General features: G+C 31.2%; 1 protein-coding gene across 2 annotated transcripts in view; it reads left to right on the top strand.

Moving 5' to 3' along the window:
• The window catches only part of LOC135960197 (serine-rich adhesin for platelets), a 251,033-nt gene extending 238,079 nt beyond the window's left edge, over nucleotides 1-12,954 (top strand). Inside the window, exons 5-7 of one of the 2 annotated variants that reach the window (XM_065511429.1) lie at nucleotides 7,761-8,288; nucleotides 8,359-8,425; nucleotides 8,499-12,954. In XM_065511429.1, coding sequence (XP_065367501.1) covers nucleotides 7,761-8,288; nucleotides 8,359-8,425; nucleotides 8,499-11,836 — 3,933 coding nt within the window. In that variant the 3' untranslated portion in view covers nucleotides 11,837-12,954. The remainder of the gene's footprint in view (nucleotides 1-7,760; nucleotides 8,289-8,358; nucleotides 8,426-8,498) is intronic. The other variant, XM_065511430.1, reaches the window with a different exon arrangement.
• The last annotated feature ends 1,396 nt before the right edge of the window (nucleotides 12,955-14,350 follow it).

The following is a 14,350-nucleotide window of genomic DNA, read 5'->3' as shown; positions in this document are numbered from 1 at the left end:
TCTTCATTGCACATACTCTTCTACGATCACTCTCAGGTTATTTACATGGTCGACACAGGATTTGTGGGCGCGGAAACTGGTGTGCTCCTTCCTATGATCAGTAAGAAGAGCTTAAAAGTGTAATCCCTCTCCAGTTTTCATGTTCTGTGAGGTCCCTTTTTTTTGGTTTACTGTTCCGTGCTGCAGAAGTAGCCGAGCACTGGTTGGTGCGTCAGTTGTTAGCATCTCTGGAGAAATATTGTCTATAACAGATGGTTTGTTTTTCGTGTTCATCGGTTGTGACTCCCAGCAACAGCTCACAGTGTGGGAGCTGATGAAGATAACATTTTACCATAGAAATCTTCTCAAAGTTGCAATTTTTTTTAAGTTTCCCTGAGGGTTTTGTACTTCCGGTTAATTTCTTTGCCGCACGATAGACGTACGTTTCGCCAGCAGCTTGAGGTTATTTAGCGATACTGTTAGTCCAATTTTATTTATCACGCCGAGCACTTCGTTTTACTTAACGATTGAGGCGATTGTGCAACAGTAATATTTTGATCGAGCACGTTCTGCTAGAGTTGATTGCAGCCTTAGCTTCCTTTCTCTTCATTACCAATCCCCAAGTTTTATCACTAATCCACTCTTTACGAGAATTTTCCTTATATCCTAGATGATTGTCTGCGGCTTGAGTAAAGATTTCTTAGTTTCTTCCCAGCTTAGGTCTGAATTATTGACACTGAATTTCTTTATGATTGTTCTTCTTAAACTCAAAATATAAAACAGATTCATTGTGATTCATTGCCAATCGTTGCCAATAAGTTAACTCAAAATAAATACAACTAAAATTTATCAGCCACAAAATAAAATTCGGTAATTTAGACCAAATTATTTGATTAGCAATAACTTTATCACAACCAAAATTATTATCTCAGATAAATGTTTATTTAAAGCAGGGAAGTTTCATTTTCTTGTAGATCAACTTAATGCAAATGGAAATTTTATGTACTTAAAAGAATTAACCAGGGACCCTAAATAACGTTTATTTTTTAAATTTGAAATCATTAACTCTCTATGTCAACGGAGACCTATACTGTTAAATACCAATAGATTCGTACTGACGTGCTCTTTCAGAATCTATGGTGATATGAAAAAAATGATCTCAACTCCACAGTTAACAGTTATTTTTCAACGTAAAAATAAAAGTTCGAATGAAACTCTTAAGAAAGGAATTTTTAATAGCCGCCATAAAAAAACTCATTTGAGGAGTTTTATTTTTCCAGTCTTTTTATTTCGTCGTCAGAAAATAAAACTCTTTTCGTTTAATTTTGACTTTTTTCAGTATCTTACTTTATTGAGTCTGTCTGATATAATGTTTGTAGTAATTTGTTTGTTTAAGAAAAAAAAACAACAATTTGATAATAGGAATCAACAATAACAAATTAAAATCGCACTTGATTTTATTTTAATGAAAATTTATTCAATTGCAATTCAAGGTGCTTTACAAATTGTAATGATCCGACCAGCGGCAAGCTTTAGGTGTTAATTTACATAAACGGGAAAAATAAAACTCCTCAAATGAATTTTATTTTATGACGAAAAAAATAAAACTCCTCAATTGAGTTTTTTTTTCTGACGGGAAAAATAAAACTCATCAAATGAGTTTTTTTATGACGCCTATTTAAAACTCTTTTTTTAAAAGTTTCATGTGATCTTTTATTTTTACGTTGAATAATGCTTAAAACAAATTTAATTTTTAAGTTCTTAGATATATTATTTAGATTCTTAACATTAAAACTTCTACAAATATTTATAAAAAATAATGACAATAATACCGGTTTAAATTTGTTATAAGTCTTTAAATTCTGATTTGAAAAATTTCTCTTTCGAAACGAATTACGCATTTTTTCCAGATATAACTTAGCCGGACCTGCTAATATTTTTACGATTGGAAACTGTCAAGGAAATTAGGAACTCTATATATACATGATGTAAATGAAAATTTTTAAAAGTTGTTAACATGTATCCCATTTAATATGTCCCTACTCAACTATTGCAGAGTGTACATAATAAATACAATTTACTGTCTAATGTTATTCTATTTTAGATAATCTTTATCTATATATAGTTACTGCACCCAACTACAAGAGCAGAGCAAAGACGCAGAGAGATAGAGCAAGGGATTACCTTAATGTAAAACTACAACGACAACCTACATCCATGTAATATGCAACATGCAGTGTCTTGTATTTACAATATACAGCAGGGTCTAAGATTGGGTGGTTGCAAGATACAAACACTCACTGTAGTATGTGTTTAAATATGTTGTTGTCGTCGTACTTGATGCGGCACACACATCTAAACTTACAACAATATTCATTAGCTTCATTATTTCTTATTTTCCCTCTTGTTGCAACCAAATATTTTTTAAAGATTATTTGTTGTTGCTATTGTCGTGTTTATATTATTCCGTTTAGGCCTGAAATCTTTAATATTTATTAGAAATGTTTGTTTTTCTTACGCTTCTTCCATTCCAAATATTGGCCTGCTCATGTGTTTTTTTGTTGTTGTTATTACTTGAACACAGGGTGCCTTAATTTATCAGTTTGATTTCTGTTTTGTACCCTTGATTTTCTATCTGTTTTTCTTATATTCTTTCAATGTTTTCAATTTATTTTGTATTATTGTTTTTGACAAGAACCAGATATTTTATTTGTTGTTCTTGTTTTTGCTTGTTTTCCTGTCTTGATTTGTTTGTGGCAACCAAAAATCTAATATTTAGTTTCTTGTAACAATATTGACTGATATTTATGCATTTGTTTAAATGTGTGAGTGTCTATCTGTCTGGCTGACAGCCTGGTTGCAGTTGGTTCATTTGACAGGCCAAAACAAAAACATGAAAATCTTGTATCAGATGCCTGCCTGCCTGCGTGCCTGCCCTTCAAAATATGAGGGTGCCTGGATAAGATTTTAGTTTCACGTTGTCGGTCTACGTGTTCACATATGGTGTTTCCCTCTGGAAATAGAGACGAAAAATACTAAAAATTAGAAAAAAAAAACATAATAACAATTTAGTGGAGTGTTTTTGATTTATTATTTTTCTTACTCGAGTGTTTTAAATTATATTTTGAAATGGTTGCCGGTAAATTGCAAAATAATCCATTAAAATTATCTTTTACGGTAAGAATTTGGAATATAAAAAATCTAAATTGTGATGCAAAAACTAATGTAAAATTGAAAGTTGTGTAAAATATTACGAAATTTTAAAGAGATGTATGAGTTTAATGGATTGTAATTACCTCAATATGGATATTTTTTATCGATCATCTGAAATTGCGGTTTTACAAGTATATAAATACATATAGTAAATCCTCTTTGCGCTCATAAAAAAGCTATTTTTTAAACAAATGTTCCTCTAAAAGCCTTACTTATAGTGAATTTACTCATCAAAAGATTTTTGAGTACCTCTATCTGGATTAGGAGTTCGAAAATCATCAAAAAGAGTAAAAGTGTGATGCCTGTATTTGATCAAAATATAATTAGTATTTCAAATGATGAAAATTTGAGCAACAAATCTAGTTAGTGGATCCGACAGAATTTCATGAAAATCGCATAACATTCTCTTACTTATGTTTTGATCGAAATTCAGTGGGACTAATTCCCTAAGAAGATTATATTCGCAAATTCCTATATGAATTAAAAATATATTTTATTGTGAATGGTGTAATAAACTTTAATCACCTTATTCTCTTTTAATATATTAAGAGGTTTATAAATTATTTAAATGACAGATTTTCGGAATACAGGCAAATCCCGGTATAACGAACGATATGTTGTCAGGCCCATTCGTTAAATTGAAAAATTCGTTATATCGAGATGTTTTTTTTTAAATTTTGGACAACTTTTTCAATGACATTAGGAGGCATGAATATCGTCCAAAATTGTATATCTTTAGCAGTTTTTACTAATTATTCTTCTGGTGGGTGTCTTGGTGCATTATCCACGATTAATAAAGCCTTCATTGTAAGGGATTCTGAAAATGATTCAACCCGTAGAAAATTATTGTTATTCCATATTTCATTCTTTTGTCGAAATTTTTTACTTTTTTCTTTCAATGAAATTTTTCTATGGTTTCCCATATTTAATTCAGGTGAACACTTGCACAATTATATTCTGTTTCATAATATCGAATGAAAGATTTCGTTCGCATTCTGAACGAAAGAAAACTGATTTTGGATTCCCTAACTATATGTTTATGTCAACGAATCAGTTTTCTTTCGCTTCGAATGCGAACGAAATCTTTCATTCGATATTGTGAAACAAGCAATTAAAACCACTATAGAAAAAATGACAGCACCTATTATTAAAGATAGTAACCATTGAAAACAGTACTGTAACGACTTATTTTCTTATTTTTACTTTTTTCCAACTTTTGTTTTTTATACTTTCTGTTCGTAATATTGAGCGTACAATTTTCGAAATGGTCGCTATATAAGATTGTCAATGTTAAAAATTCGGTCGTTTGTTTGATTTTGTTTGTTTTTTCTCACCATTCGTTATATCGAGCATACAATTTTTGAAATGTTCGTTATATAAGGTAGTCAATGTTACGAATTTGACCGTGCGTTAAATCGGATTTTCGTTAAAGTGAGATTCGTTATACCGGGATTTGCCTGTACATATTGGTTCCTCTAAAGGGAGTCAACTCAAAATTAAAAAAAAAATTCAGTAGAAAAAAAACTGTTTTTTTTAATACATTACATTGAAAGTTGAAGACGGATACAACTGAATTTTTTGGCGAAAAAATAGATGTAAGATTTTTACAGTTGGTAAATATGACCACTGTACGTCGCACAGTGGCGCCCGTAGAACATTTCAATTGATAGATCTATTCATTAAGAATATAATAAACAAAAATTGTACTGTTTACTTTGTATTTGTCCAGGTAAATCGATATTTACCAACTATCCATTTTTTCAATATTTCTCAACTTTGAAGGAAAATAACAAAAAACTATCAATTTCTATATTTGCCATATTTATCAAAATAAGTTCTTTGATTATTCCTTTACCTAATGCAAAAATTCCGAGCTGTCCGTCCTTGCCCCATTTTTTGCTAGATGTAAAATTTTGAAAAAATACATGGTTCCAAAAAAATACATTTGTCCTTGCAACTCTAGGACGGAATAAAATTTCAATAATTTTCAATGTCAATTGCTAAAATAGTAGTCAAATATTTTTTATGGAACAACCTTCTGTAAGATATGTATTTTGAAAAGGGCACATAGCTCTTTTTTGCAGGCGTAGCGACAAAATGTTAAATTGGTTGATTGAAACTACATATAGAAAATTCTATGACATACAGTGACTCTCATTAATATTCGGTTTTGTTATTCGAGTTATTAAAAGTCAACAAAATTAATAGAAAACGAAGGTGAAGGGTATAATAATAAAAATACGGTGATATTATTTTTTTTATTCATAAGATATATTAAGAGATCAAAAAAACTTAAGTCAGAATTCAGAATATTGAACAAACAACATAAATAAAAACAAAAGCAAAAAACTTAATTCCCACTTCATTAAAATTCGGTTTTTTAGAAAAATTTAAAAAAATAAATTAATATCTGATTGGATAGCCCTTTTCTCTTATAACCTCAGAAATACGATTTGGCATGTTATAAATAATTTTTTGCAAGTAATCATCTGATTTTATCACATTCTTCCTGCAGCCTTTTTTTGAGTTCGTTGTTCGAAGAAACGAGATTTCCGAGGACTCGGTGATCTAAATGGTCCAATATATTTTCTATGGGATTCAGGTCTGGGAACCGAGCAGGCTTATTAATCACTTATGGACAATTATAAATAACCACTCACGAACAACGTGAGCTTTATGCATAGGGTCGTTGTCTTGATACATTTCAAAAGTTCTTGTAATTCCCATTTTTTCAAATTGTCTCTGAAAATGTTCAAATAAACATCCTTGTTCATAAAGCTTTCGATAAATATCAGTATCAAAGGGGTTAGCCCTTTCGCTGATATGTAGACTAGAGTGCTCCAAAAAAAATAAAATTGAGAATTGTTCTATGTATTGTAGAAACACGTTCTGTAAAATATTAGGATAACGTTAACTGGTGCCGCAACGACGCTGAAGTTTTGAGGTGCAGTTTCAGTTTTTGTAAAAAATTTCCCATTAAATAACTACTGTTGCAAATTAATTTAAAAGAATCGAAATCTGTACGTAATTATCGTTCTAATAAGATATAAAACACAAAAATTGGTTAAAAAATTTTAAAGTTATTAAAAAATCGACAGGTTATTAAAATGAACAAAATTAACATATTTTGAGAAATATTAAAATAAAATCTAATTTTTCTTTAAAATATATCCATATTTACTTGTATGTGAGTTTTTGTCTTCGTAGAACATCGTTAACCTATTCGCAGGTATAACCAACAAAATTTAATTTTTTTTACGGCAGTTTCAAAACTCCATTTTCAAATTTTTAAAAATTTGGTTAAACAAATTTCAGAATTTTTTGATCATCATATTGGGATTTATTGAGAACATAATAGGGAATAAAAATATGAAAAAAGTATGACAATACCTCCCATAGTTTTTCCGTACCTGCGATTTAAATTTTGCGATTTTCGAGACGATATTTTGAATTTCTCATGGAAAGATAGCGACATTCTTGGGCCGATTTTGATGGAACTTAAAAAACTCTGATGAACACATATGTCTATGACTTAAAAGAAGCAAATCCGGATTTATTTGCTTAAAACAAATTCTTAAGACAAAATTAAAAAAAAAATACGAAACTGATTATCCGAATTTGGCCATATCTACACTTTCGCACTCGATATTCAAATTAAATCCTTTTAGTTAATTTTTGTGTGACTGGAGGAAGCAATTTTTCAAATTTAAAATAAAAAGCATTTTTCCGTTTTTAGCCTTTTTGTAAAAACATTTTATTAAATAATTTCATTATTGTAGTCTCCTAAGAATCTATTTGGGGAAGATGAACCTATAGTCCAATTATAATATCTCTAGCATCAGGCGTTTAAGGAGAGAATTGATGAATCAATCAGTTTTTTATAAATATATAGATTAAAGATCATAAAACCGCCTTACTTCTTAACGCAGTCAAGGATCCAGGTTAACCATTTGGGAGGGAAAATAAAGTAAAATTTATATTACATTTTTCTTTTCCTTTTTTATATTAAAACTTTTCAGTTTTGGGGGGATTTTCTTCTCCCTGGATTCGCGCCTGCAATAATGCAATATCTTTCAAAATAATTCGATAGTTAGTTTTGAAGAATATGTAACAACAAAGACGATCAAACTACTAAATGTAAAAACCTATTGTCTGACAGTCGGGTTGATAAGAATGTCGCTGAAATTAACTTCGAAATAGACCATTTTCTGTTTATCTTTATATTTTTATAAATGTATTCGAAATTGTTGTGAATTTATTCGAAATAATCGTCTGTTTACAGAAAATCATTGTTAAAATGATTTAAAATTTATAATTTTCACTTTAAAACACTAGAAAATTTAAATAAAGAAAATGAAAATACTTGATTTTAAACAAAATCCATTTAAAATGAAAATAAATCCCATGACGGGTGACACAAGATCTGGCAGAAGTTGCTTTAGAGCAAGACTCGTATTTCGATGGAAAACATGGGTACAATTTATATTAAATATAAACTACAAACTAACAATTTTTACTTATTTTCATAAAAAATTTATTAAAGTATTTATTTTATTATTTAATTCCAGGCCGAGCTTGCTGATGTCTTGCGTAAACGCCGCAATCGACCAGATGCATCCGATGAAGATTTGGGTCTACCCCGTAGTCCAGCATCGCCACAAAGACGTGCAGCAAACTCACAGCATCATGCCACGGCAGCTGCCTCAGCTTCGGCCAGTAACAAATCGATTATGGGTGAAAAACACAGTGAAGTATCCTCCCTGAGCTTATTGAGCATGAACAGTAATGAGGGTGAGGATTTAATGGTCAACTCGTCAACAGCAACAACAACAACGAATAATTCGACCACAACAGAGATCGTGCAGGAACGTAGCACAGCCACCAGATATTCACGATCATCGACAATGTCTAGCATATCAACGTCATCGGATATTTTGAGACATCGTGATTCGTCATTTAACGATGCTAAAGATGAGGTGGATTTGTTTTCATCCGATTGGCAGAGATTGTCACATTCGGCAGCCAAGCATAAAATGGCAATAAGGCCGACTAAGAAAAAGGGTGGCCCCAGTCGACAACATAGAAGGACATTGGAGGTAGGTTTACATTGCAAATGAACTCATAATAATGTATAAATTATAACTGAAAATATTCCATAATTCACAGACTTCAATACCAGAGGCCAATGAAGATTTGAATAAGTTTGTTAACAAACAAATATTGGATGTTAAAGGTAAAGTATGCTTAACATTTCCAAAACAGTGGCAGTTTCTAAAATATTTTTATATTTTGTTCCTTTACAACAGATTTGGATACCAAAGCTAAGACTCGTTCTCTCCCACCGGGCGTCAATGCTGCTAAACTAATGGACGAACCAACACACACTGCCACCACCAAGGAGTCCATAACGAAAACTACGAAAATTCAAACCAATTCGAATATCACACAATCTACGAACTCTTCGAATACTAATACAACATCAGCAACAACTACTACTACTACTAACTTATTTGGCTTGCGCAATTTAACAGCTAAAGCCAGCGCCATGTTTGAATCCAAAGATTCTCTACAAACCGAGGAAGTTACTAAGAAATCCGAAATAACTAAGAAATCGGAGGTGGTGGATAAAACCACCCAGCCCATGGAAACCACAGAAACTGGTTTTCTACGTCGTTTAATGCATCGCAATTCAAAACGTTCTATAGCCAAGGCTAATGCTGATGAAGGCGATCAAGATGAACTGGATAAGAAGCAAAATGAACCAAAGAAAATACAAATGTCGTCAGCTAACTCGGTCATTAGCACCAATGTTTTGGAGAAATCCATGAACGAATTTGTAACGTATGAGAATACGGTAGAAGAGAAACGCAAAGAGATTAAGAGAGAAATTTACCAGGAAGGTAAAACAGTGGGCCTAACATCAATTGCAAATAACTTTGCAATGACAGTTAAAGATGAACGCAAAATAGAGGACAAATCTCCCTCTAAACCCAAATCAGGCCCAGCTGCTCGCCAACGTTATTTGCCCCAGAATATCAGCAATGAGGATTTGGTGAAGATAAGCGAAGAGAAGCCAGTAACTAAAGAATCTATACTCTCAAAATCATTAACAAATGAAACCTTCCAATCCACTTCTCTTATACGAGAGATTACCAAACAGCAATCGAGTATGGGTAGTTCACCGGTAAAGAACGAACATCATTTTGAAAAGAAACCCAAAATAGTGGGTCTATCAGCTTTCCAACAAAAAGTTTCTCGCTCTAATGATTCATTTGCTCGAGCCTCTTCAAACACTTCCATGGTATCATTGGATAAATCCGACGATGAGTTAAGCTCATCTACACGCTTGCAAACCTACGAACAAAAACAACGCAAGTCGGTGGAAAAATCAAGAAGTTTTAGGGCCTATGGTGATCAAAAGGATAATGTTACTTCTACCACCGTACACAATAATATGCCTAGTTTACCCGATTTAAGTCTAAACTTAAGAGTTCCCTACTACAAGGATTTTATATTAAATGAGAAGGAATATTCCTCACCCTCACCACCTGAGCTACAGGACGAAAAACACACTTCGTTGGGTTTCGAAATCAATGATAATAAATTGGTGAAACCAGAGCGTGAAAGCCGGAAGTCATTCAGTAACTATGATAAAAATATAATCATGACTACCAGCACCAATTGTTTAGGAGCCAGCAAGACTACACCCACCAAACTGTTAACACCAGCGGCGGTAGTTTCATCTTTTAACACCTCCTCCTCAGGTTCATGCAATAAAAATATATCCGAAATAGAAAATAACATCGATCTGATTGTTAAATCACCTTTTGTGAGTGTTATAAGAAAATCTATTAATTTGACCGAAGAGCAAGCAGATGAGGTGACCAAAGTTTCAGCCCCTACAGCATTCCTAAGCGAAAAGGTTAGGCCTACAGTGTTGTCTCTGAAAAAAGAGAAATCCTTGAGTGAAGAGAATATCTTGACATCACCCAGTATAGCTTCAGTTACGCTAAGAGACAAGCCGGCAGTGAAAGCAAATACCATATACTGTAGCGGCATAGAAACACAAGCCAAGGAAATAGAGAGAAAATCAGCGCCGGCTATTAACAACAAAACCTCGAATGGTTTTAGATGTAATTCCACCCGTAGATCTTCAAGTGTGGTGGAATCGTCAGAGGTGAAACCACGTTCTACTGTACCCGAATTTTTGAAAATACAATTGAATCGTGTAGATCCAACTAGAACCTCAAAAAGTCATGTAGTTTTAGCTAAAAATGTTAAGGAAACCTGTGCTCCCTTGTCCAGGGAAAGTTCACCAGAAAAGAATACCAGCAGCAGCAGTATGGATGATCTAAGCATGCGACGTTTGAGCAGTGAAAGTGTGGACATTAATGAAAGGGCTTCGCCCGAGACTGAGAAAAGATTTTCGGGACTTTATCATGAAGCGATTAACAAACAACCTAAATTATGTACAGGACTACCACCCAAGAGTCCAATTAAGAAAACACCCACCACACCTACAACACCACCAACGCCCACCATCAATGAGAGAGATGCCAGTAGAGATCATTTCAAACTGCCAGAGACTTTGGAAAATAACAGCAGCAGCTCTTCTGGCTCTAACACCAACTCCTTGTCATTGCAGGAGCGCAGACGTCTCTTTATGAATGAGGAGAAATCCAAAATGGAGAAGAAAATGGAAGACATACGATTTGAACGCAAGAAGTCCTTAAGTGAAGAGGTGACCAAAAAGTCTTCCTCCTCAAAAAGCGAAAGCGAACAAAAGGAAGTGATTTATAAGGATTTGTCTCCGGTAGACAGTTCAGTGATTTTACGCAAAAAATCATTTGCCTCTTCTGTGCATTCTCTAAATGGAAACTCCGTAAATAGCAGTAGCAGCAGCAGCAGTAGTAGTAATGGCAATAATACGAATTGCTCTAAACGAGATGATTCTACGCCCGAGCTAATGAAAGTATTTGCCAGAAGATCTCTGAAAATAAAAGATGAAGATTTAGATAAAATGCTTAATACCAATGGCAATAGCAATTTATCTGCGCCACAGACCCTAAAGAAATTCAATAGCCCCTGTGCTAATCCAAGTGTGGATAGTGATAAGGAAAATCAGTCGGCCAGTGATGAAAAATTGGATAAATTACCCAAATTGGAAGCAAATCCAACCAAAATACACAACAGCCAAACATCGTTAAATGGCTCGGTGAGCAATAATAACAATAATAATAGAAACTCTTTGGCGGATTTCCGTTTGGGAGGCAGCAAAATTTCCCACTCGGCATTGTCTATGAATAACAATAACAATAGTAATAATAATAACTCCAATATTAATGAATCAGCGGCTTTGAGTAACAACAAAAGCTTTTTACCACCCATTAAAATAGCTGGCGGCTTCAGAGCCATGTCTATAGAACGTAATAACAATCACAATAATGTTTTATCACCTACCAAAGCCTCATCCACCTTGGAGAGATCCACCATTAAATTAGGCGATCTAAGTTCATCCTCCAGCACCGATGGCCCTATTAATCTAAGCAAAACCATAGAAAGATCAGCCACCATGGGAGAATTTAAGGGCATACACCAGCGACGAGCCGAATGGGAGCAAAGAGCCAAGGAAGCTTTAAAATAAACTGAGATTTAAAAAGTTTAATACAAAATGTTGCAAACAAGAGGCTTTAAATTGATCTTGATAAAAGAAAAGAGTGTTTAGAAATACATATGTAGTTATATTAGCAAAATGCTTCTTAACCAACCTCTTTATGCCTTCCTTACAATCCTACAAAGAGCTTCTCTTCTTGACAAGAAAAAGAGCATTTATTTAAATTTCTTTTAATCATTTTTCTCTCTCTCTACTAAGCGAAAATGTTTATTAATTCTGAGACTATTTTAATCATATTTAAAATATTTTTGAGATTTTGTTTAACATTTTTGTTGGTGTTCTTTTTTTGAGAAAAAAACCCCCTTAAAACTTTAAGAAGACTTTAATGTTAAATTATAGGAATGTTTATTAAAACAAATGTTAAAAATTACTAAATATTGTGTAAATACTAAAACAATTAAACAATCAATAATAAACTTAAGAATGATAGATCCAGTATACTAAGATAGTTTGGAACATAATTGTCTAACAGAACGAGTAGCAACAAATTTAGCGGCAAAATAAACAGCTTTAGAATGATAGAAAGTTTTTCAACACATTTATTTTAAAAGCTTCTTTTTAAGAGTAAATAAGGCAAGAGATAAATTACAAAAGAATTTAAGAGAATTAATAAAAGATCTTGCAATTAAGGCGTTTCGATGTTGAAATGGAATAAAACAATGACTTCGTCGCTTAGATCCGGTTATGTGGACCCCACCTTATTGGAAACCCCTTAAAAAGAAAACTTTTTAAATAAATAAAATTCGAAATTTTTTAAATATTAATTTTAATTAATTTTAGTTAAATTTCAACTAACGAGTCTAATACATCTATCTATACACATCATTTTCGAAACACAAAACTATTTGAAAATTTCATTATAATTAAAAAAAAAATAATTTTAATGAAATTTGCTTCATTAATTTTTCATAAAATAACACATACATACATATCTTTAGAAAATTTCTTAAATTCTTTTTTCAATTTATCTCAGCTTTACTCTAACAGATTCGTTTTGAAAACTTTAACCCAAATCAGTTAAAATAAGTTTTTTTTTACCAAACAAATTAAAAACAGTGACCACAATAAACAAAACCTTTTAAATTAACAAAACTAATATATTTTTCCACATTCAATACAATTCAAAACACCTTTTCATATTTTAAAATTAAAAAATATTATAAATAATTTTTTTAACATTAAGTAAAACTATTAAAAGCTTTAAGCATGTTCTAAATAATGAAAATAATAATAAAAAAAAATACAAATACAATTAAATAAATTCAAAATTTTTATTGAAATTTACAAGTTAATAATAAAATTATATATTGTAACTTTGTATTTTATTTTTAAACAAACATTTTTTAGATATTTTAATAAAAGAAAAAATTTAATAAAATTAATAAGTTTTTCAACACTGTAAATCAGTGTATGTTTATTATTGTTTTTGTATTGTTTTAAATTTTTTTTATTTTTTAGTATTTAATTCATTAGTTTAACAAATAATTATTATTAATAATAATGAAACCATGATATTTTTTTGTGAATGTTTAATTGTTAAGATCTAATTGAATAAATTAATATATAATTCATACAAACATATATAAAATGAAATTACTTATATACAAATATATATATTAAAAAGTTATACTTATGTATTATTCTATATCATAATTCTCTATATAAAAGAAAACTAATTCAAAGATTATATATTAGACAACAAGATGAAAAATTTATTAAAATATATAAAATGTGTATTCTATAAAATATATGTATGTACATCAAAAATCATTTAAAAATTAAATAATAAAAAACAACTAAAAAATATCAATTATACGTGTGTATCTGAATTTTATTCGGCTGGCAGAGCGGATCTATGAGCGAAATTAAAAAAATATGACTACTTAAGGATTTGAAGCATTATAGCTACGGTGAATTCTAACACTCTAGTTCTTCGAATAGATTTATTTTATTACAAAAAAGTGACAAATGATCTGAAATCTATTCTCGTAGTGCTACACACAAATATTTATTTTGTTGTTATTTTCTTCAAAATACAAATTTTAAATATTTTTAGGTAAACAAAATTTATTTATTTTTTTCAAAAGTAGTTTTCTTCATTTTTTGGAAATTTTTAAAAAAAAAATTTTGTTTTAAAATTTTTCCGATTTTGACCCATTGTAGGTCCAACTTACTATGGTCTTATATACGTCGTTAAAATGTAATCAAACTATAGTTTTAAATTTGTGAACATCAGTCCTTAATTGACCCATATATATGACCTACTTCAGAAAATCAGCTAAAAACTTATAATGTTGATATCAAGTTATAATTCGATATTAATAAGTTTATTAACACATAAATAAATCAACCGAATTTTTGTGGGACTTTTATCTCAGTAAAGTAAACTTAAAGATCATTAAATTTGTTATTATTGTATTATACTTACCCCCAGTAACACGAAGTCTGGTTATGTTTTAACTAATAGTTATACTGACAGTTTTC

This window comes from Calliphora vicina, chromosome 5, assembly GCF_958450345.1.
Source record: "Calliphora vicina chromosome 5, idCalVici1.1, whole genome shotgun sequence".
Lineage (NCBI taxonomy): Eukaryota > Metazoa > Arthropoda > Insecta > Diptera > Calliphoridae > Calliphora > Calliphora vicina.
The sequence above is the reverse complement of the archived record's forward strand: the minus strand, read 5'-3'. Positions and strand labels throughout refer to the sequence as shown.